The sequence below is a fragment of the Brassica napus genome, chromosome A5, assembly GCF_020379485.1.
Source record: "Brassica napus cultivar Da-Ae chromosome A5, Da-Ae, whole genome shotgun sequence".
NCBI classification, from domain to species: Eukaryota; Viridiplantae; Streptophyta; class Magnoliopsida; order Brassicales; family Brassicaceae; genus Brassica; species Brassica napus.
This window is the reverse complement of record NC_063438.1, coordinates 3,354,124-3,377,923: the sequence shown is the minus strand read 5'-3', so window position 1 is coordinate 3,377,923 and position 23,800 is coordinate 3,354,124. Positions and strand designations below refer to the sequence as shown.

At 35.9% G+C, this 23,800-nt stretch overlaps 5 protein-coding genes across 9 annotated transcripts; 4 read left to right on the top strand and 1 right to left on the bottom strand.

Annotated features, from left to right (window-relative positions):
• The first annotated feature begins 4,750 nt into the window (after positions 1-4,750).
• Positions 4,751-7,595, top strand: LOC106396450 (proline transporter 1). The gene is made up of 7 exons (XM_013836843.3): positions 4,751-5,248; positions 5,960-6,184; positions 6,255-6,349; positions 6,434-6,623; positions 6,693-6,817; positions 6,895-7,110; positions 7,174-7,595. Exons 1-7 carry the CDS (start codon positions 5,062-5,064, stop codon positions 7,549-7,551), a joined length of 1,416 nt encoding a protein of 471 aa, XP_013692297.2. The 5' UTR covers positions 4,751-5,061; the 3' UTR covers positions 7,552-7,595.
• A 754-nt stretch (positions 7,596-8,349) lies between these two features.
• Positions 8,350-11,727, top strand: LOC106396451 (proline transporter 3). The gene is made up of 8 exons (XM_048780480.1): positions 8,350-8,545; positions 8,914-9,138; positions 9,210-9,304; positions 9,385-9,574; positions 9,657-9,781; positions 9,873-10,088; positions 10,628-11,066; positions 11,639-11,727. The coding sequence occupies exons 1-7, from the start codon at positions 8,449-8,451 to the stop codon at positions 11,003-11,005; spliced, it is 1,326 nt and encodes a 441-aa protein (XP_048636437.1). The 5' UTR covers positions 8,350-8,448; the 3' UTR covers positions 11,006-11,066; positions 11,639-11,727.
• Positions 11,728-12,059: 332 nt separating this feature from the next.
• Positions 12,060-13,661, top strand: LOC106396591 (LIM domain-containing protein WLIM2a). Its single transcript, XM_013837026.3, has 5 exons — positions 12,060-12,257; positions 12,478-12,662; positions 12,795-12,894; positions 12,981-13,018; positions 13,096-13,661. The coding sequence occupies exons 2-5, from the start codon at positions 12,528-12,530 to the stop codon at positions 13,429-13,431; spliced, it is 609 nt and encodes a 202-aa protein (XP_013692480.2). The 5' UTR covers positions 12,060-12,257; positions 12,478-12,527; the 3' UTR covers positions 13,432-13,661.
• A 136-nt stretch (positions 13,662-13,797) lies between these two features.
• On the bottom strand, positions 13,798-15,352 carry LOC106396590 (uncharacterized protein At2g39920-like). Of its 5 annotated transcripts, none has more exons than XM_013837022.3 (6): positions 15,283-15,352; positions 15,119-15,183; positions 14,927-14,997; positions 14,439-14,856; positions 14,198-14,371; positions 13,798-14,116 (listed from the first exon to the last, which is right to left on the bottom strand). In XM_013837022.3, the coding sequence occupies exons 3-6, from the start codon at positions 14,988-14,990 to the stop codon at positions 13,957-13,959; spliced, it is 816 nt and encodes a 271-aa protein (XP_013692476.1). In that variant the 5' UTR covers positions 14,991-14,997; positions 15,119-15,183; positions 15,283-15,352; the 3' UTR covers positions 13,798-13,956. The 5 variants fall into 5 exon arrangements, with proteins under 5 accessions (XP_013692476.1, XP_013692474.1, XP_013692475.1 ...); XM_013837020.3 differs by having other exon boundaries at positions 14,439-14,868; positions 15,283-15,297; XM_013837021.3 differs by lacking the exon at positions 15,283-15,352 and having other exon boundaries at positions 14,439-14,868; positions 14,927-15,016; positions 15,119-15,277.
• Positions 15,353-17,843: 2,491 nt separating this feature from the next.
• Positions 17,844-23,563, top strand: LOC106396428 (isoamylase 1, chloroplastic). The gene is made up of 18 exons (XM_013836814.3): positions 17,844-18,281; positions 18,349-18,531; positions 18,996-19,091; positions 19,265-19,417; positions 19,489-19,580; positions 19,849-19,990; positions 20,065-20,172; positions 20,345-20,430; positions 20,645-20,716; positions 20,799-20,925; positions 21,369-21,455; positions 21,760-21,852; positions 22,082-22,237; positions 22,314-22,397; positions 22,564-22,644; positions 22,749-22,831; positions 22,936-23,053; positions 23,130-23,563. Exons 1-18 carry the CDS (start codon positions 17,856-17,858, stop codon positions 23,391-23,393), a joined length of 2,451 nt encoding a protein of 816 aa, XP_013692268.1. The 5' UTR covers positions 17,844-17,855; the 3' UTR covers positions 23,394-23,563.
• The last annotated feature ends 237 nt before the right edge of the window (positions 23,564-23,800 follow it).

Here is a 23,800-nt window from a genome sequence, read left to right as displayed (position 1 = left end):
AAATTAAAACCCAATTGTGCAAATAGATAAATGATAGTATAGAACAACAAACAAGAGGAAGGTGGAAAATAAAAAAGATAAAAGGATAACAAAGCATCTAAGAAAACATACATTGCTCTTAAACTTCTAGAGAGAGAGAGATAACAAAATTCTTCATAGCAACTAGAGGAAGGATCCAAAGGGATCGCATTGATCCTAATTAAGGTGAATGTTCCCGATTATTTTCTTGGTTAGTGGCAAAAGAAATACCAACAAAATTATTGGTTAATTTTGGATCATGCTATCCCTTTGAATTCATCCTTCGGTAGCTTCCCTCTTCGACCAGATTCTTCAACGAAAATCTTGTTGGCTTATTGATTCTCCGACGCTTTGGTCTCGAGCCAACAACAAATATATATATATATATGTATATTCTTCTTACAAGTAAGTTTCAAAGACTCTTGACCAAGCGAGGTCAAGCCAACAAATATATATGAACTCTCTTCTTTTTGTTTTCTTATTAATGAAATTTTGCTATTGAATCTCCAACTTAGGGGAAAAGCTTAATCGATTAATTATGAAATATATTAGGATTACTATATATCTATGAAAGACGTCACTTGGAATCCATTACTTTTAGTTGGTTAAAATTTCCCTGAATTTTTTTTTCAAAAAAAAAAATTTCCCTGAAAATACCTCCATTGCCATTTCTGAAATCTTTACCTTTTTTTTCTTTCTATTATATATGTGTATGTTTATATATAGTGCATATATATTGGTGTATATATGTTAGTGCATCTTTCATATCAACTCTTTACCAAACCATATGGTATAACTTTATATCCATTCGAGACCACTTTGTACTCATGCTTACTAGTTTGAAATCCCAAGTCCCGAAGTCGTTGGTTCCCATTAAATTTGTCATTAGACTCATTACACAGGACTTGGATTAGAGGAATACATGTAATATAATGATGGAAGTTGTTCACAAAAAGGACATATATTTTGACCATTTGAACTCTTACCTCAACTTAATAGAATTCCAAATTGAAAAATAAATAAATGTAATAAACGACGAATCCAAAGAAAACGAAAATAAACATTGAACCATATTAATAAACTCAACATTTGGTAATAACTGAAACTTCAAAGTAAGGAATTATTTTTCTTCTAAAGAAAAGCCCGAACCATTTGAAAAACAAGTCACGGTTATAATGTAATCGAGGACAACATCATTATGGTTCCATGGTTGACCTTCAAGCATGGATACGCATATCGTACATACAATATGCATATCGTTATTATTATTTCGTTCCTAGTTCCTACAATCATTTTTCTCCCCCGTATAATGAAACATCAATATCTTTTACAAAAAATAATGAAACATCAATACAAAAAGGTTATTAGTTTGTGAAAAAGACGAAAAGAGCAAATACAAATGTAAAGAAATCAAATTAAATAAACATCGAAAAAAAAGAAACAGAATAATGGCATTGAATTTGATGTTGTTGTTTAGGTGCAAAAAGATTTTGGTGGACCAACAAATATGGAAGAAGGGACGATGTAATTTATTAAAATGCAGAGATTTGAAAATTCCATTGTCTCCTTCTACCCCTACATTTTTCTATTTACGTTTGCTTCCGGTTATTTCTACGAGAACTCAAGTTTAATTAAGTTATTATTTGTATCTTTCTTTTCTCGTATAGATGCAAACTGGAACCGACTCTTGAGGAAATGTGAAGCAAAAACAGGGATGCAAAGAGATATAATCCTGTTGTGAATGTCCGTAAATATCTTCTTGTTGGACATTAAGCTTGAATGATGCCTTCAAATTTGTTTCTTTTCTTTATGTTGTTGTGATAACGGTTAGGGTTATACATATAATATATCTACCGACTGTGTCACTCATTTAGATGTGCTATGAGTAGCCTGTAAGGCATGTGACATTTTTCCATTTGATGAGACTTTAAGTTTAAACCAGTGTTTTAATTACTGTCTATGCACTAATCTTCTATAAAACACGCATATTTACCCTCTAGCGATTTTTTTTTTGAAAGTTGGGTTTTAGCGTTGTCTATGGATCAAATGTCTTTCTCACTCTTACCCAACGTGAGCTACTGAGCTACGTACGTGTAATTATGCTGGAATGACACCGAGTATAAGTTTACACCCTGGTCTTAGTTGTCTATATGCATATTTCTTTCTTAGAGTTAGAGGCTATGAATTTAAAAATTGGTCTTATTCGCATCTTATTGATCGCGATATATCTTTGCTGGAAAGATTAGATCCATTATAGATTGTAACCTAGTGTTTCACTGTCTGTATAGATATTCTTGTTTATAAATGTTTGAAAATTGCTCGACAGTAGTGTAGTGGTTCTAATATCAAGTGGCCAGTGCCTAGGCACCAAAACGGGCATAATTAGTTTTGAACGTTCATATAAAATAACTATATTCAAAAACATAAAATAACTAACTATACATACATGTTATTTTAAATTTGGACGATCATATCTAATAAATTAATACTTAATAATATCTATTATATTTGAAAAATTACCACGATGAACAAGTTATATTTTTCGATAGAACCTCTGAGCTCTTTGTTTTAGAACTTTACTGGTTGCACTTTAAAAACTTTTAAAATACGAGTTTCCGAAGCACCTACAAATTTCAGTATCTTCATGAGCTCAGTTTAAAAAGGCCCAGTAGTGGTACGCGCTTAGTTCGGCCATCTTTAAGCCCATGAATATTAACGTATGCGTGAGTTGTGACTACGGTTTCTAACGTGCCACTCTCCTACTGCCGCAAAAGCATCACGCAAAACAAACCTGGTTTATATTTATTATTAATCCAGCATTCGACTACGTTGCAAACCAAATCGATTAACCAATCATGGTTCGGGATCTGGCTAACCATATCGAACCGCGCTGTGGAGCCAGTGGAGTTAAACCATCAATACATATTATCTTTTATGCAAAATTCTTATAGTATCTTATTACAAGGTTTGATATTAAATATATCTTATCAGTCAATTATTCTTCTGATGGAACTATTAGTCAAGCTTTAACCAAAATAATATTCCTACCAAGATATGTTTTTCTCTTTTTTTTTTCTCTTTCTTTTAACAGCCATTCAAAGTTCGCTTAAGGAATAAAAATAATATGGCCTTTTGTATGAACTGACCGTGAAATAAATTGCGTCCACAGCAGAAAGACCTCTTTATGATCCATTATTAAGGCACTACAAAGAATCTATGATAGCGATACGTACTTACTCCTAATTTTTTTTTTGATAATTACGTATATCCCCAAAGTTTTCCAACTATCGTATAACATACTTATGATATAGAGGAATACTTTTTTTTTTGCTTAAATTTGGGGATATAGAGGAATATTTACATACTACATATTTAGGTATACAGGTTTTTGTAACCTTGAAAGAAAAACCGACTAATTTTACTTAGCATTAAAATGAATGTTAACTTTTTAGTGTTATTAAAGATTACTATTCATCTAAAACCAGACTACAGAAAAAGAGAGAAACTGTTAGCTTTGTGTGAAATTCACCACCCAAATAATTCCTTTTTATTTATTCTACAAAAAAATTGGCTTTGTGTGATGGTCAATGATAGGCATATGTAGAAATGATATCTACTTTTGGAGGAAAAAAAAAAAAAAAAAAAAAAAAAAAAAAAAAAATGATAGGCATATGGTTTTGTAAACCATGTCGCTCAGATGTATTGATTACTAGAATTATATCGCACTAATATCTGGATAAAGATATTCAAAGGCCTAATCGTTCACATAAATAACTCATACTAATCTCAACATTCAAACCAAAGAAAGACTCATACTAGTAGATAAATAAATGAGTTATATACGTACATAAACTATCAACTACTATGACTTATCGAGTCCGTTGATTCGCACAAACTCTGAGTTGGTACTTCCAATTCCAAATGGCTTAAGATTTGTGGGAAGTTGTGCCCCTTCTGCCATTAACTTTCAGCCAATAGATTTGTGGGAAGTTGTGCCCCCAATCAACTTGCTCTCGAGTGTGTGTCAGTGACTCTGTGTGTCTATGAATTTGATGAAAACCATACCAAAATTCGATTACAAAATTAAACAATCATGTTTTATGGAGTACTTTTGTTAACGGTTGATCTAGATACATTAATCCTTTTCAACAAATACCGAAAATATATATACATCGCCAACTCTCAGTCGATTTCAATTACTTTTTGTTTTCTATATTAATCAGTCTTTGTTGTCCCGGATTTTAGTCTAACCTTTATTTAAGCTATCAAACAAATCACTATCAATGTTTTTTTGGTAGTTAACCAAACGTGTTTCTTTCTCCATGCCAAATCTATTCAAATAATTTAAAGAAAACTATACCGAAATCCGAAATTAAATTCAAGTCTGTTTAGCCCTGCAACAAAATAAAATCTAATGTATTTAGATAAATCCATATTCTAAAAAAATAATAATAAAAAGTATGTTTACAGAACATTTAATAGTTTTGTTCTCACTAAAAGAAGACCCATAAACCACTAGTGCAAATACTTTTTTTTTTCTTTAGTAAATTGTCAGGGAAGATTTCTTGAAAGGATGAATTGAATTAGTAAAATAATAAAACAAGCAAAACATGGCTAAGAAAATTAAAAAAAATCAGCTGACACAATATCAATATAGAAAGAAAAATATTGATATTTTATTTTTTAATAATTTATAAAAATTGGCCATTCTTATAGGATCTCATGCAAAAACAAAGATTTCAGACAAACAAGAGAGACCGTGAGACTCTCTCAAAAGCTCTCTCACCAGACCCACTTAAATGTTTTGTAATTAAACAAGTGCCAATAAAAAGGATCCATCTTTTCTTCACCGATTCGATTCTCGATCATTCTTAATTCTTTTTTATTTCTTTTCAGTTGCGAATCCACCCGGATTCTTGGCTTCTCAATCAAAAACTCTGTTTTCGATTTTAGCGGAACGAATCAAAAGACAGTTGAGTGAAGGAGAGAAAAATTCGCTAAAAAATAAAAAATAAAAGAGGATTCTATATATATCAGAAGAGGATGACTTTCTCAAGATTCTTTCATGTGGTTGAGGAAGGAGGTGGAGGAGAAGAAGAAAGGCTTTTAGCTGCAGAGAGACAAGAGCCCTTTGTCGTAGAAACCATGACCGCCACTGAAGCTAATAATCGCAAAGGGAGTGGCCATGTTGGTGTTGAAATCCCTGACACTGCTCACCAAATTAGCAGCGGTATTGTAAAAATTCGATTTCACCTCTCTTTTAAAAAAAAAAAAAAATTACTGAATCCAATTGTCGTTTTTATTTGGGGATTGACTCCTAATTTTTATTACTTTTAATACATTGCTTCTGTAATTTTGAGTTGACATATTCACAAATACAATCGTTTAGGAGCTAAAAATGCCTTCTTTGTTATAATGTTTGCCTTTGATGAGTCTGAAACAGAGTTTTTTTTTTTAAAATGTTGCATTTGATGATGACCATTTCAGTATTTCTTCCAAAAAATGTTGGCTTTGATCATTTTAACGATGACCCTTTCTTCAAAATGGTGACTTTGATGGTTCTGTCTTCTGACTATGATCTTTACTTCAAAATGTTATCTTTGATGGTTTTGACGATGACCCTTTCTTTAAAATGTTATCTTTGATGGTTTTGACAATGACACTTTCTTCAAAATATTGTCTTTGATGACTTAAGCAATGACACTTTCTTAAAAATGTTATCTTTGATGGTTCTGACTATGACCCTTACTTCAAAATGTTGTCTTTGATGATACCCAAACGTCATAGTTCCAAGTTTCTTTGATTTGTTCCATCTCTCTCTGCCTCTCAAAAACGTTTTACAACCATTTGTTTTGTTTGGGAAGTTTTTCCTTAGCTAAACTTTGTTTCTTTGTGGTCTTATAAATTAAGAACCTGAGATCACATTTTGTGGAATGTACAGATTCATGGTTTCAGGTGGCGTTCGTTCTGACCACTGGTATAAACAGCGCCTATGTTTTAGGATATTCAGGAACAGTAATGGTTCCTTTAGGTTGGATTGGTGGTGTTGTTGGTCTTATCATTGCTACTGCAATCTCTCTCTATGCAAACAGTCTCGTTGCCAAGCTTCATGAGTTTGGTGGCAGAAGACACATCCGTTATAGAGACCTTGCTGGATTCATTTACGGTAAAGAGAAACCAAACCAACTCTTTTAGTTTTTAGTCATTCGAAATGATTAATCTCTTTTTGTAATCAGGTAGAAAGGCTTATCACCTTACATGGGGATTGCAATATGTAAATCTTTTCATGATTAATTGTGGATTCATTATTCTAGCTGGTTCTGCCTTGAAGGTAGTTAAACACCTTCTCTCTTGGCCCATTTGATGTCCTGAGCCGGAGGTAGTTACTTTTGGGGGTGTGTTTTGTTTCCTGCAGGCTGTTTATGTGCTCTTCAGGGATGACCATGTCATTAAATTGCCTCATTGTATAGCCATTGCTGGTCTTATTTGCGCGGTTTTCGCTATTGGTATTCCTCATTTATCGGCTCTTGGGACCTGGCTTGCCGTTTCAACCATCCTCAGTCTCATCTACATAGTTGTAGCAATTGTTCTATCAGTTAGAGACGGTATAATGATCAAGCCTTTAGCTTATACTATTGAATTTTTACAGCTACTGATGAATCTGTTTCTTGTAGGAGTGAAAGCACCTCCAAGAGACTACGAGATACAAGGATCATCACTAAGCAAACTCTTTACCATCACTGGAGCAGCAGCAAACTTGGTCTTTGCATTCAACACAGGGATGCTTCCAGAGATTCAGGTGATTGTTTGCTTATGTATAGTGTTGAGTTGTATGAATGATCTCTTTTATTAACACTGGACTTTCTGCAATGATAGGCAACAGTGAGACAACCTGTGGTGAAAAACATGATGAAGGCTCTATACTTTCAGTTCACAGCTGGTGTTCTACCAATGTATGCTGTTACATTCATTGGATATTGGGCTTATGGATCCTCAACCTCGACCTACTTGCTAAACAGTGTTAATGGCCCACTCTGGGTCAAAGCCCTTGCTAACGTCTCTGCTATCCTTCAGTCTGTTATCTCTTTGCATGTAAGTTTCTTGGCTCCAAGTTCTATAACTTTTGCTCGGTTCTTACCCAACTCTTTGTTATAGATTTTTGCAAGTCCAACATATGAGTACATGGACACAAAGTTTGGAGTCAAAGGAAACCCATTAGCTTTAAAGAACTTGACGTTTAGGATCATGGCCCGTGGAGGGTACATAGCGGTTAGCACGCTTGTCTCGGCGCTCTTGCCGTTTCTTGGGGACTTCATGAGTCTCACTGGTGCAGTGAGCACATTCCCTCTTACATTCATTCTAGCCAACCACATGTATTACAAGGCTATGAACAATAAGCTTAATCCTATGCAAAAACTATGGCATTGGCTTAATGTTGTCTTCTTCAGTTTGATGTCTCTTGCTGCTGCCATTGCAGCTGTTAGACTCATTGCCCTTGATTCCAAAAACTTTCACGTTTTTGCAGATTTGTAATTCATTATACATACATATATATAGTCATTGCATTATTGTTCTTAGGCAAGAGTTCCTGTATTCTCTTTTTATATATATAATTTATAACAATTAGAGAGCCTAAATAAAATATCATGTAAAAGAGAATACAATGTACCAAAGTGCTAGCTGATACTGAGGCAGTTTGAAGAACCACCCCTATCAAAACTCGGTTTGATCTACATGGGAAAAAATGACACCTCGGTTCTTATCCTCCTTCGCAAGGGAACTTGCATAATACTGAAACTCTTGAAACTATTAAGCCATAGATGCAAGGAAGCTAGCCATGAAGCAAAAATATCCTTATATTCTTGTATACATGACCACCTACTTTGTGATGTGATGTTGCCCAACCATCAACCAAACAACAACAAAAAATGAAGAAGAAGTTGTATGCAATTTGAATTAGTGACACACTGATCAACAAATGTCTCAAGATCATCTTTGAAACGGCTAATTAAGTAACTTTAGTTGTGCAACATTCAGCTTCTAACTCTTCATCTTGTCTTGTAGCTTCTTTGCAATAACTTTCATGTGAACTTAGTGGTTAAAGTTGATTATCAAAAAAGGACCAATCACTAAACCCTACACACTTTAACTGATCTATTCCATCGTGGAGTTCCGACTCCATCATCAAATGTGTATGGCCACTACGTAATAAAACGTTATATCAATTTAAAGTAAGATTATATCATTGAGAAAAAGAAGAGGAAAGTATGACCACTACTACTTCAGTCAAAAAGTAGCAAATTATTTAAAAGATGGCTTTCCCAAAGTTTCTGCATGTGGTCGAGGTATGAACAGGAGAAGAAAGGTAAAGGCTCTTATCAAAACATTATAAAAGCTCTTTAGCTCCGAAGACTACAAGTGCCACAAAACATGAAAGACACAGGAGCTAAAAACCGTACAGGCGATGTTAGTGTTGGAGAACATTTTGATATCGAAGTCCCTGACACTGCTCATCAGATTAGCAGCGGTTTGTAACGTTTCTCACGTTCCTTTTTCTCTTGTTATCTTAAGAGCTTTACTGAATATGATCACATCAATAACTAAATTTATGTTGTGAACAAACATGAATTAACCTAAAGAAACTTAAGAGAACAAAACATGATCGATACAAAAAAAATGTTTTAGAGTTTTGTATATTGATTATATGAATGAATAATTTACAACTTTTTTTAGATCTATTTATACTACCTCAAACTCTGATGTTTTTTCTCTTTATGAAAACATATTTAGTAGCACTTAGTCCGGTCTAACGATTGTGGTTTTTACTGGTGCACTGAGATTAAGTCACTTCCAGAATCTAACACTTTATAATATGTTCTTATGCAATGTGTACAGATTCATGGTTCCAAGTGGCGTTTGTTCTGACAACTGGTATAAACAACGCCTATGTGTTGGGATATTCAGGAACAGTAATGGTTCCTTTAGGTTGGGTTGGTGGTGTGGTTGGTCTTGTTCTTGCAACTGCAATCTCTCTCTATGCAAACGCTCTCGTAGCCAAGCTTCATGAGTTTGGTGGCAAGAGACATATTCGTTACAGAGACCTCGCTGGATTCATTTACGGTAAGAGAACCAAACTTATTTACTTTGTTTTGTTACTTTCATTGTAATGATTGGTTCTCTTCTTTTATCAGGTAGAAAGGCTTATTGTCTTACATGGGGATTACAATATGTTAATCTTTTCATGATTAATTGTGGATTCATCATCCTAGCTGGTTCAGCTTTAAAGGTAGTAAACCATTTTGTCTTACTTTCTTTGGTTTCTTGTGAGGCAAGTTAGTTACTTTGGAGTGTATTCTGTTTCTCCAGGCTGTTTATGTGCTTTTCAGAGATGATCATGCTATGAAACTACCTCATTTCATAGCCATCGCGGGTCTGTTTTGTGCGGTTTTCGCTATTGGTGTTCCTCACTTATCAGCTCTTGGGATATGGCTTGTAGTTTCAACCATCTTCAGTCTCATCTTCATTGTTGTGGCAGTCGTGCTGGCAGTTAAAGATGGTATATAACTTAAATGATGATCAGGCTTCAAGTGTCACCACATACTATTGATAAACTTGGCGCTTCGTTTGGTTGTTTATAGGAGTGAAAACACATTCAAGAGACTACGAGATACAAGGATCGCCGTTAAGTAAACTCTTTACCATCACAGCTGCAGCAGCAAATCTTACTTTTGTATTCAACACAGGGATGCTTCCAGAAATTCAGGTTATAAAGACTGTTTTAACGTTTTCAAAATGTGATTTTTTTTTTTATACAGACGTATAACTAATCATTCTTATATATGATGCTTTGGTAGGCCACAGTGAGACAACCGGTGGTGAAAAACATGATGAAGGCACTATACTTCCAGTTCACGATCGGTGTTTTACCGATGTTGGCGGTTACATTCATCGGATACTGGGCTTACGGTTCCTCAACCTCGACCTATCTGCTAAACAGTGTTACTGGCCCACTCTGGGTCAAAGCCCTTGCTAACATCTCTGCTTTCCTTCAATCAGTTATCTGTTTACACGTAAGTTTTTTTTGCATGACCACCGTTTCAAACTATTTAAAACTCTTGTGCAAATTGTATTAACATAATAAGTCCAGTCATGAGCATAGACAAGTGAAATATTAATCTATAATAAATATAGACCAAAATTTTAAGAAAATGTATATAAATATTGACTTCTAAAATTGGTAAGAAATTATTTACAAATTGTGGATAATTTCCAAATCTCAGGATCGACCATAATTGTATATCAACAACATATATACAAGTTTTAGATAAAACTAAAAGCTACTGATTCTTATTCTTCATTTCAAAACTAAAGGCTACTGATTCTTATTCTTCATTTTCAAAACTGGTTCATGATAAAATCTAGAGAAACACTTGTTTTGACTATCAATTTTTTTTTTAAATAATATTCATAGATCTTATAAATCCCTAAATGTAAAAAGAAAATTTTACTAAAATTTACGATAAAATGTTCTGTGATTCGGTCTTAGTTTAGGCCAATGCACCAATTGCTTGTCATTTAACCCTTATCTTACACAACTCTTTGTTTGTAGATATTTGCGAGTCCAACATATGAGTATATGGACACAAAGTTTGGGATCACAGGCAGCACATTAGCATTAAAGAACTTGACGTTTAGGATCATGGCAAGAGGCGGGTACCTAGCGGTCAGCACGCTTCTCTCAGCGCTCTTGCCGTTCCTTGGGGACTTCATGAGCTTCACCGGTGCAGTGAGCACGATCCCTCTCACATTCATTCTAGCCAACCACATGTACTACAAGGCCAAGGACAATAAGCTGAATCCTATGCAAAAGATATGGCATTGGCTTAACGTTGTCTTCTTCAGTTTGATGTCTTTTGCCGCCGCCATTGCAGCTGTCAGGCTCATCTCTGTTGACTCCAAGAATTTTCACGTTTTTGCAGATTTGTAGTTCATTCTATATTGACCATAAGCTTGTATTCATGTTCTTATAAAACCATTATATAGGGTAAATAAGAGGGAAATTGCCACAAATACCACATTCATAGTACCACTTTTCATGTTTACACTAACCACTTTTACCCTCACTTTTAATGAAGGGTAAAATACAATTATACCCTTAGGGTTAACTAATATAGACTTAGGGTTTAGAGTTGAGGGGTGGGGTAGGATTTTTGGAATGTTAAATTTATGATTCTAATAAATATATAAATACTTAAAAAATATATAAAAAATTTAAAAAAAATAGTTTCAAACATAATTTTCGTTTTTCAAAAAGAAATTTGAAAAAAAAATATAAAAAAAAATTCGAAAAAAAAATTCAAAAAAAAAAATTTATAAAAAAGTTCGAATTTGAAAAAGTATAATTCGAAAACATAAAAATTTAATTTAATTTTTTTATTTTTTTTTATTTTTTTATTTTTTATTTTTTTTATTTAAATAATAATTTATTATATATATAAATAACAAGGGCATAAGAGTCTTTTGCCACTTAATGAAGAAGGTATTTTTGAAAATGTCTCATTAGTGGTGGTAAAAATGAAAAGTGGTACCATAAAAGTGGTAAACATGTAATTTCCCCTAAATAAGACTATAAAGTATATACAAATTACTACTTCCATGATATCACTTTAGATGTTTTAATATATACTCCTCCGTTTTTATTAACTGACACTTCAAACACAAAATAGAGAGTTATTGATATACAAATTTTTTAAAATTTACTCTAAAGTTTGGTTTTCTATTAATTGAATTATGATTAAATAGATAGTTAATGATATTTTTGTTTAAAAATACAAAATTATATAAAATAAGGAATTAATAATTTTTTTTATCAAAAACAAAAGCATCATCTAGTTTAAATATATTTTTTATAAAAAAAAACTTTTATCTATAAAAATTGGATGGAGTATTTTTCTTATAAAGTTTCATCTTTCAATGATTTGCTGTTACATTTTTGATTTTTCGAATAAAAAATAATAATCAGACAGGACAAAGTGGAACCCCACTGTCTCCACTCCACCAAAGCAAAGCTCTAGGCATAAAAAAAAAAAAAGAAGTTAAAGCCTTTAGATATACTATCTGTCTCATTATTTTGTCGAACGTGCTCTCAATAATCATTACATCTCATCTTTAACTTCGTCTTCTACACATCTAACTTCTTCTTTTTTGATTCCGCATTTTCTGTTCAGATCCACGGAGAGGTAAAAAAAGACTTCACCTTTCTACACAGTTTCATTCTTTACAATATTTATAGGAAAAAAGAATCAATCTTTAGTTCTGAATTTATGATTTAGTCACCAAATCATCTGATGCACGGATCGGTTGTGTCTGAATATATTTGATTTGATACAAATAGCTTAAGCATCTGTCAATGTGGATAAGTCAAGAATTGCTTGAATGTGGTTTTGTTTTGGTGTATAGTGAGCGAGGAGAGGAAGGACAGATTGTGAAGAAGAAGAAAGACTAAAACGATGTCGTTTACTGGAACGCAGCAGAAGTGCAGGGCGTGTGAGAAGACAGTGTACCCTATGGAGCTTCTCTCAGCTGATGGTGTCCCTTTCCACAAGTCTTGCTTCAAGTGCTCTCACTGCAAATCCACCCTTCAAGTCTGTTTCTTTCTCTCTCTCTCTTTGATAAGATCTTTAGATTATCTGCATTTATGTTATTAGTTCTGTGAAAAACTTTATATGATAAAAGTTAAAAATGTGTGTTGATTGATGGCTTTGGTTTGCTTACAGCTGAGCAACTATTCATCAATGGAAGGTGTGTTGTACTGTAAGCCTCACTTTGAGCAGCTCTTCAAGGAGACTGGTAGCTTCAACAAGAACTTTCAATCACGTATGTAAACTCACTCTTCACCTCCTGATCCTACTTTTACTTACTATGTTTTTGGTCTCAACTTATTTTGATATTTCCCCTCACAGCTGCAAAGCCATTAACAGACAAACCAACACCTGAGCTGGTAATCATTTTCTCTTAAACAATGCTCTTATATAGTTTACACGGACTCTAATTCTCTTCTTGGTTTCTTGTTCTCAGACAAGAACACCTAGCCGAGTTGCTGGAATGTTCTCTGGAACGCAAGATAAATGCGCTACTTGCAGTAAAACAGTGTACCCTATCGAGAAGGTAACCGTGGAGAGCCAGTGTTACCACAAGTCTTGCTTCAAGTGTTCGCACGGAGGCTGTCCTATCTCTCCATCGAACTACGCAGCGCTTGAAGGGATCTTGTACTGCAAACACCATTTTGCTCAGCTTTTCAAGGAGAAAGGAAGTTACAATCACCTCATCAAATCTGCTTCCATCAAACGCTCCGCCGCTGCGGCTACTGCTGCTGCTGCTGATGCTGCCGTAGAAGCCGTCCCTGAATCTTAAAAGTTCCATTTTTAAGTTTCAAAAAGGTGGTTACTACCAAACTGGTTTCAGATTGTTTTTTCTTTGTGTATGTGATTGTGTCACCTTCTTACCTGTACTCACTTGTTCATGTTCTTGTCTCTCCTGAGTTTGTTCTTGTTGTGATTCTAATTACTATGCAGCTTTAAAAAACCAACACTGTGTACCTTATCTTTGAATGGTAATACAACTGGCACCATGAATGTGATCAATCTTACAATATGTTAACTCAGGAAGTGTTAAAAAAATTTGTGCACCAGTAAAAAAAGTCAGCATTTGTTGGGTGTAGGTGTAAAGAGATAGACTCGCTAATTCGCTATCAAGATTGACATCTAAGAGGTGGTTGTATGAGTGTACGAGATAGTGAATTTATTCGTTCATAACACAATATGTACCTTATCTATGAATGGTATAAGATCTATAACACAGAAACTCTTGAAAACCTATGCACATTTGAAGTATGAAAAGTAGAGTCACTGCACAACAAAAAAAAACTCCCATGATATTTCACTGTAATCCAAAGATATCATTATAGGTAAGACTTGGAAGCTTGAACAGACGCTTGCTTTGCCAGCTCCTCTGGCCTGTTAACACATCCATGTGATTACCAATGACTCCAACTATGCGGTAGTGTCTTTCCAGCTCTTCCTTCTGTCTTGCATCTTCCCTGCAAACAAAGGAGTATGTGAAGTTCTTTATACTTTGATCATTGTGAATGAGATTAGTAGTTAACTTCCTATTTGCAAACCTCATGATCAAACCGGACCAATCACTGTATCCTCTAGATTTTAACTGCTCAGCTGTGGAGTTTCTTGATAAAAGAACCATTGAATAGCCTTGTGATCTTAGCTTAGAGTATAGTTCAAGTATTAGTTTGCTTCTCTGATGCTTTGCTTCTTCAACGTAAACCTCTTGTTTTATCCTACACATAGAGAAGAAGAAACGTTCAAACTTTAAGAAACTTTAACACTTTCAAAAGGTAAACTTACAGATTGATGTCATCAATATCCATCACAACAGCATCCATGTTCATCGGTTTGATGGTCTTGAAGTAAGTGAGAACCATTTGGACAGTGAAGTTCAACTCTCTCAAGTAGATTCCTTGTTTGATTCTTTGTAAAGCTACGTCTCTACATAACAACGGTAACTCTTCTTCATCCAAGCTGTTGAGGTTAGAGTGTAGAGACAAGATTCTGCAGTAACTCAAACTCTCATCATCAACAACAAGTCTTTGTTGAACCTGGATGATTCCAGAGTTTTTGTTTTCGCAGCTTTGTAACATGGTTGATATAGCTATAAGAAGTGTAACCATCAACACTCCGAATGTTACAAGAGAAGCAATGAAGATGGTAGCTGCCAAAGATGTCATGTAACATCCTGAATCTATCGAAAATCGACTTCCCATCTCTGCAACAAGAACTGGTTTAGCTTTAGAATCAGACCAAACTAGTCAGATGTTTTGAAAGATTATATATACCGGAATTGCCTCGGCTGGTGAGACCTGAGAGTTCTCTCTCCATCTGATGCGCATAAGCCGACATTTTAAACCTTATTTTAGCAAAAACAACTATGAATGATCATAAAAAAACACCATCCATATTTTAGATGAATATTTGAAAAAAAATGTTTTCTTCAAAATATTGAAACTGTTTTTGATATTTTTCATTACCTTGTAGAAGCTTCAAAGCTATAAAGAGAATCTTTACTCGATCAAGATCTGAACACAATCTGCCCCTTGGTCACAAGAAAACAGAGAGATGCACATGTGACTCTTGCGTGATCAGCAGCACAGCTTTATATTCTTTACTATATCAAATAACATCGTCTTCTTACTCTTTTTGTAATATACTTTGAGGCGGTGATTTTTGTCTTCCTTTCCAAATCTCGTGGAGCCATGCAAAAAAAAAAAAGAAATATAAACTCAAAAATGTTATTGCAGACAATCCTTTTCTCGAGTTATATATTATATATTTTTCATATTATATATTATATGTCTTTGTAGTTTGCAGAGAGAAAGTAGCGAAAAGAGAGAGAAAGTAGATCTCCGACGACGGCCGGCGCGTGAGCGTGCGTGCCGTCGCCGGAGACCGTCATCCTTCAGTAAAAAGTTCCCGATTGTGTTTCACCTCCGTTTCTAATGGCTTCCGCCTTGTCTGAGCTCTGGTCAGTCACCTAGGTGATGGTTCTGTCACTGGTGTGAAGACGCGGAGGTCTAAAGGAGCGGAGAGGTAAAGATGTTTGTGTTTTTTGTCCCGGGAGGTGGAGGCTTAGTTAGCTCCGCCGCCGCCGGTTTTAGTCGCTGGGAGGCGGAAGGTACTATAACTTCGTCGTCGTCAGCTCAAGTCCCCGGGAGGTTAAGACTCCGTCAGTCTTACGTCGCCGGCTTCAGCGTCTCGAGGGTGTTTGTCTGTTCGAGTATGGGCTCTGGTCATGGAGCGGAAGAGGTTTCTTCGGGTTATATTTTTTAGGGTTTGTAGCGTCGCCGTCGGATGAGCTCTCCACTGGGGGAGGATGCTCTCCGACAGGGTCTCAGTGTGGTGAAGAAGAGAGGTGGTTGCGGTGGAGGCTCGAAGTGTTTTAGAGCTCCGCCGAATCGAGGGTTTTCTACGGTTGGGTACGGCGGCTTGGGAAGGCGGAGACGGTCGGGTTGAGGCGGAGCGACGCGTGGCGCACTGACGGTCAAGATCTCCACACGTGGCGCGCTTCTGCCTCCTCGACGCACGCGTGTCCCAGAGTCGGTCGGTGCTAGGTCCGAGTAGGTGGGCTTGGGCTTGTTAAGCCAATGTGGGCTTCGGGTTTTGTCTGGTTTGTTTGGTTGGCCGAGTTGTAATGTGGGCCTCTGTTTGTGGGCTTCGGCCATTGGGCTTGGCCCGTAATCTTTTATAAAATCAAAATTTGATGGAAAAAAAAAAAAAAAAACATATAGACGGTAGAAGACTCGTGAAGGGATCATGTCATACATTTAATTTGAGCTTTAATAATTGTAAAGGCGTGTAATCCTACAGTTAACTATTCATCATATTAGTCATGATAAACTGTTAATAATTGAAATGTTGAGAAACAGATATGTTTATCATTTCTGTTCAAGTCTGCTAGTCGTATGTGAAGATATATCTCATGCATATACCATTGCAATATTGTCAATCAATTTTTTTTCCTTTCAAAAACTAGGAGAATAGAATATATGCAAATGCAATAAACCGAAACGAAAGGGTAACACATCTAACTTGCTAGCAGCCTAGCTAAATTACAAAATGAAAAAAAAACACACGTAGTCTTAACTCATAATCTTATACAAACTAGAGTTCTTGTAGTTTATCAATTTTGCCTTTTATCGAAGTATCTCAATCTTTGGGACCATACGATGTCGGTATATATACGTAAGAATTTGATTAACCATATACGAATACGACACCAATTTTCAACCGTAAGATTAATTATCCTCAGATTCTTTTTTTGAAGAATTTGGAAACTGGTCCCGCCGTCATCAGTATTGTATGGCCAATGTCTTAACGTACGAGTAGACATGAAAATGAAATCTAACAAATGTTTTGTGAGCTTTAACTAGTTCTGTCCTAACTCCTATCCAATAAGGGGAAATAATATACATGTATCTTAGACTGGACAAATATTATCTGAGCTAATCCGATATGTTTCTTTAAAAAGGTAGTAGATTAAAATTGATACTTATGATCAATAACCAATTAAACAATTTACGATAAATTTCTTTTAAGTTCATCAAAGAAGATGATTAGAAAGAGTGATATAAAATTTGATAACAGTCTTCTTCCATGCAAACCAATGGCTTTAGAGTGTAATATAATGAGTTTTGTCTTTTGTTATTATTGTTTAAGATATGCATCTCAATCATGTATATTTATGTATCTGTGACGTATGCAAACAGTTGAATCCAAATCACTATCTTCTGACTTCAATTATTATAAGAACTTTAATTATTGATTCTTAGAATAATCTGAAATAGGGTCCATTCCTCAAAATTATGCAATATGCATGTATGAGTGTATGACCCCTCCTAGATCATAATTTTTTCATGCATTTACATATTTTTGGATTGAAAATTATAAAAATAGTTCGTGAAGACGTCCGGATCTAAGCCCATTTTGTAAGCCATTTATATTCTTTTATTTTAACATTTTCATATATTTATTTGTTTCTGTCGAAAATAGATCAAATGATCACCAGTCTTCTTTGAGTGATAACATCACAACTTGAAGAACCTGATGCTAATTTGACCTACTTTGATATATGCATGGATGCTCGTCTCTAATAAGACTGATGATCATTTGATATATGCATACAGGCCCGTCTCAAAGCCCATTACGCAAGCCCATTTATCTTTTTAATTCCATTTTTCATTTATTTGATTTTATCGAAAATAAGATGAAATGATGATCAGTCACTCTTTGAGTGTAATCAACACTTCCTCCTCTCTCTTTCACACACAACCTCGAAGAAGAAGAAGAAGAGCATCCATGGATGCACTCAAATGCAGTAGCTCCACCTTCCTCCCCCTCACCAATCTCAACACTCTCTTCTCTAACCACGCGTTCCCTAAATCCCCCGCCCCCAATTTCAACCGTCGAGCCGCTCAGCCACTCTCCCTCTCCGCCAAGGACACAGCAAGAACCAGCGAACCCGAAAACGTCGCCGTAGTGGAGAAACCTCCTCTCTCAAAGCGATTCCTCGTCTCCGACGGACTCCCTTCCCCGTTCGGCGCCACCGTGAGAGACAACGGCGTCAATTTCTCCGTTTACTCTTCAAACTCCGTCTCCGCAACCATCTGCTTGATCTCCCTCTCCGATCTCCGTCAGGTCAGCCATTTTCCACACGCTCGAGAGTGTAATTCGATGTAAATCGAAATTTGATTTTTGATTGCAGAACAAAGTGACGGAGGAGATTGAGCTCGATCCGTCGAGGAATAGAACGGGCCACGTGTGGCACGTGTTCTTGAAAGGGAGTTTCGAGGATATGTTGTATGGTTATAGATTCGATGGGAAGTTTTCTCCTGAAGAAGGGCATTACTATGACTCCTCCAATATCTTATTGGATCCTTACGCTAAGGTAACTGGAAAATTCAAGTGCGGCCGGCCCTGAGATTTTGGAGGCTGAAGACTATTTAGTAAAGATTTCAATATTATTATTTTTTTAAATAAATTTAGAGGCCTATATATAAGGTTATGTTTCTTAACTTGGTTCTTAGTTTCGGCTAAGAGACCGTTCTTAACTTTTCTTAGATTTTAACTAAGAAAAAGTAAGAACGCTCTCTTAAATAAAAGATATAAGAGCCGTCTCTTAGTCGAAAAGTGTAAAACAAAAAAAAAATAAGAAAATGTCAAATCATGAGTTAAGAACCCAGCTAAGAGACCGGGGTTAATCATGCCCAATTTTTTTTTCAAAAAATTTGGGGGCCAGAGGCGAATGTTGAATGTTTCATCCGGCTTTGCCTAGAACCGGTCCTGAAGTGTTGAAGATCCATCTCTTGGCTTGAATTGGCTCTAACTTTTTCCTCCTTTTGGTTTGTTAAGGCAATTATTAGTAGGGATGAGTTTGGAGTTTTGGGAGCTGATGATAATTGTTGGCCTCAAATGGCGTGTATGGTGCCCACTCTCGACGATGAAGAGGTACTTCTAAATGCATATAAAGATTATTCTTCCTTAATAGTGTTTCTAGAGATCAAAACTATTATTAATCAGTTTAATACTTTGATACAAGATATTCTTTCTTTATTGTGAGGTCAGTTACTTGTTTAGTAAAATTTAACATGTGGTGTTATTGGCCTTGTTTTGGTATTCAGTTTGATTGGGAGGGGGATATGCCTCTGAAGCTTTCACAGAAGGATCTTGTCATATATGAAATGCATGTGCGAGGTTTCACAAGGCATGAGTCTAGTAACATTGAGTTCCCTGGCACGTACCAGGGTGTTGCAGAGAAGCTTGACCATTTGCAGGTACTATAAAATAGTTTATATGTGAATTTTTTTATCAATCTGCCAACTCTTAGTCGTTTACATATTGACAGGAGCTTGGGATCAATTGCATTGAGTTAATGCCATGTCACGAGTTTAATGAGCTGGAGTATTACAGCTACAATCCGATATTGGGAGATCACAGGTATGCCATCTGACCAGATCCTTAGATTAATGAAAATGCTTTGGGCTGATAGATTTTGCTTTGTCAGTTTCTTCATTGAGTGACTTATGGAATTAACAAACTACAAGTAGAACCACTTGTAATTAAAATCTGTGAGTGCTAGCACGTATCAATTAGTCTATAAATTCTTCAACTAAGATCGTTGCTGTCTCAAAAACTACCACATCGCATATCTAGACAGTTAAATGTTGCATATATTATGTCTGATCGGTTTGTCTTGCTTGTTCAGGGTAAATTTTTGGGGTTATTCTACCATTGGGTTTTTCTCGCCCATGAGCAGATACTCATCGGCAAGCTCTCGCAACTTTGCTGGAAGAGCCATTAATGAGTTCAAAACTCTTGTTAAAGAAGCACATAAACGAGGAATTGAGGTGACAACTAATTTCCAAGTCGCTAAATATTTTTGTTAGGTTTACAAATGCGGTTCTTGATAGATTCTAAGCAGGTTATCATGGATGTCGTTTTGAACCACACTGCCGAAGGCAATGAAAAAGGACCTATTTTCTCATTTAGAGGAGTTGATAACAGTGTCTATTACATGCTTGCTCCAAAGGTAATGACTCATCAAGCTGTCGTGGGTTTTTTCTTGAGAGTTTTACTTTTTAGTGTATGAATCAATACCCATAATGCTTTGTGTTTTCTAGTTTATAGTCTCATACAGTTGATTATGTATGATTCTCTTATTATTTGAATCTAAAGCTCATGCATATGTTGTGATTTAACAGGGCGAGTTCTATAATTATTCAGGCTGTGGCAATACTTTTAACTGCAATCATCCTGTAGTGCGTCAGTTCATAGTGGATTGCCTGAGGTATTTCCGAAAATTGCTTGGCTGTTTTTCATTAAGTCTGTTATATTCTATTGCTGTACGTTTAAACTCTCATGGTCTTGTGGTACACTTTCTAATATTCGGCTGGTTTTATGTGTAATGCTTACCTCTTTTTGTGAGATAAAGTTAATTTGTTACATGCTTTTCTCCTCAGTTAATTCTTCCTAATCCTGTGGATATACCTCTCTTTAAACAGATATTGGGTAACAGAAATGCATGTTGACGGCTTCCGCTTTGATCTTGGTTCAATCATGTCAAGGAGCAGCAGGTGAAAATGTTCTGAAGTACGTCAAATGAATGTTTGTTTGGTCTATGAGTTTCTGGAATTCTTACTGTTCTATGTTTGTTAGCCTTTGGGATGCAGCCAATGTTTATGGGGCTGATGTAGAAGGTGACTTGCTGACCACTGGTACCCCTGTTAGCTGCCCTCCTGTAATTGACATGATAAGTAACGATCCAGTGCTTCGTGGTGTTAAGGTGAGCAACGAGTCTCCTTGATATTTCCCCATTATATCTTTGATATTCATTGTTCAGAGCAATATCGCATTTACTTCCTGTCTGGCATGTTTACCTAGAACGTGATAGGCATCTAGTTCAGATAGTGGTTACCATATTATGCGTATGTTTGAATTCCCACTGCTTCACATATGCGGATGATTTAGGTTCGGGAATATAAATATAATACCATTATTAACAGAATCATATTCCTAGGGTCTTCAGTGGATGTCAGTCCGTATGCTAGAATTAACACTACTAGATTCATTCCATTCGAAGTCTAAGATGATTGTAAATAAAGAACAGCGTCACAGACTCTTATATTTGACAAAAGATACTAGATTTAGACGATTATTTCCTTGGTGGCTGTCTTTTTGAGGCCAACTTGTCTTTCTTAATCATTTATGGTTCTGCTGTGCAAACAGCTAATAGCTGAAGCATGGGATGCGGGTGGCCTTTACCAAGTTGGCATGTTTCCACACTGGGGTATTTGGTCTGAGTGGAATGGAAAGGTCAGTAATATATTACCAGGATAAACGATTTTACTTTTCATGGTTTGACCGTTTAAGTTATTTATTACATGAAACCTATTCCTACAGTCGTAGCAAGAGATATGTAAAATTAAGTATCAGTATAAGGGTTTCAAGCAAAATATGATGTAATTCCTAAGGGTTATTCATTTTTCTGCTGAGTGAACTGAGGTATATCAGCCTGTATTAGCTATGAACATGGAAGCCTTGATCATTCTCGTGGAAGTTTCTCTTTTGTGTGTGTTGTTGTGAATTTAATATGGAACAGTGATCTTTTCCATTTCAGTTCCGGGATGTTGTTAGACACTTCATAAAAGGCACTGATGGCTTTTCCGGTGCCTTTGCTGAATGTCTCTGTGGAAGCCCAAACTTGTACCAGGTAAAGTTAACTTCTGTTATACTGAGGTATCTGCATACTATTTAATATCTAATAGGGCAGGCTTTACCAATGAGTAGCTACTATAGTGAGAATTATGGTACTGTGAAATATTGTTTTTTGGCGTATATAACCAATCTTTGTGGTGTTCTCTTGATTATTTTGTCTGTGAAGAAGCTTTATATTTTTTGCTGTATATCTTATCAAATATCTAATTGTGTCTATGCATCAGGGAGGGAGGAAACCATGGAACAGCATCAATTTTGTATGTGCGCATGATGGTTTTACTTTGGCAGATTTAGTAACTTACAACAATAAGAATAACTTGGCAAATGGAGAAGAGAATAATGATGGAGAGAATCACAACTGCAGCTGGAACTGCGGAGAGGTAAGATATTAATCTTATGCCAACTGTGTGGATCTTTTAAAAGCTGAGATGAAATACTTTTAGTATTGGGCCGCAGGAGGGAGACTTTGTGAGTATCTCAGTGAAGAGATTAAGGAAACGACAGATGCGAAATTTCTTTGTTTCCCTCATGGTTGCCCAGGTAAAAGCTAAACCATTTGTTAACTACATTTATTTTAGTTCCTGCTGAAGCTCTTTTGAGTGATGTTATGCACATCGAACTATCAAACCAAAAGATAAGTACTATGTCATGATTGTTCGCATTTGCAACGTGTTTAGTGATGACATTCTGAATTACTTGTCACCAGGGTGTCCCTATGATCTACATGGGAGATGAATATGGTCATACGAAAGGGGGGAACAACAACACCTATTGCCATGACAACTATGTAATCCCTTTAATGCTTTGTGTCTTGGGTGATTTCAAGCTGCTTCTTTATGTTTTCAATGCTAACTAACTTTCCAATAATGTTTAAACGCAATTGGGATGCAGTTAAACTATTTTAGGTGGGATAAAAAGGAAGAAGCACATGATGACTACTTCAGATTCTGCCGTCTTCTGATCAAGTTTCGTGAGTATGTATTCTTCTTCTTACCGCTTCATATAGTTTTATAATTTTACAATCCTCTGTTTCTCTTTTCCTTTTACTTGATGGGGGAAATATGATTTTAACTTGTAGTGAATGTGAATCACTTGGCCTGGACGACTTCCCAACCGCAAAGCGTCTGCAGTGGCATGGTATTGCTCCTGAGACGCCAGATTGGTCTGAAACAAGTCGATTCGTTGCATTTTCACTGGTATCGTTTTCTCTAGTTCTCCTTATTGCAAAGATCGTCATCTCTGGTTTGGTGTGCTTACATGTACTTTCTGCAGGTGGATTCAGTGAAGAAAGAAATATATGTGGCCTTCAACACGAGTCATTTAGCCACACTCGTTACACTGCCTAACCGGCCTGGATACCGATGGGAGCCATTCGTAGACACGAGCAAACCGAGCCCTTTCGATTGCATAACACACGATCTACCAGGGAGAGAGACGGCGATGAAGCAGTACAGACACTTCTTAGATGCAAATATGTACCCAATGCTCAGTTACTCTTCCATCATTCTCCTCCTTTCACCAATCGACGACAGCTGAGTTTGCGTGATTCCTCAGAAAGTATTCTGTATATTAGAGATATATTACAAAACATTATGTGAATCTTCTAAAGAGGCTAGTGTCTCTCTTCTTATAACTTACATTTGTAACTATGTAAACGAGATGCACATACAACACAATATATTCTATAGTAATTATTATTGTTAAAAGGTCCAGTTTCTGGTTAGAAGAATATGAAAGAAATGAGTTTTTCTCCTTTTTTCTCAGAAATTACAAATGTAAGTTTACCAAAAAAAATTACAAATGTAACTATGTAGAAGATGGAGAACTAGATTGCACTTGCATATATGCACATACGACAATGATCTAATAGTAATTGGTATCATTGTTATTGGTAAAAGAAGTCCAACCTTCTGGTAAGAAGAATCTTAAAGGGTCTTTTCGGT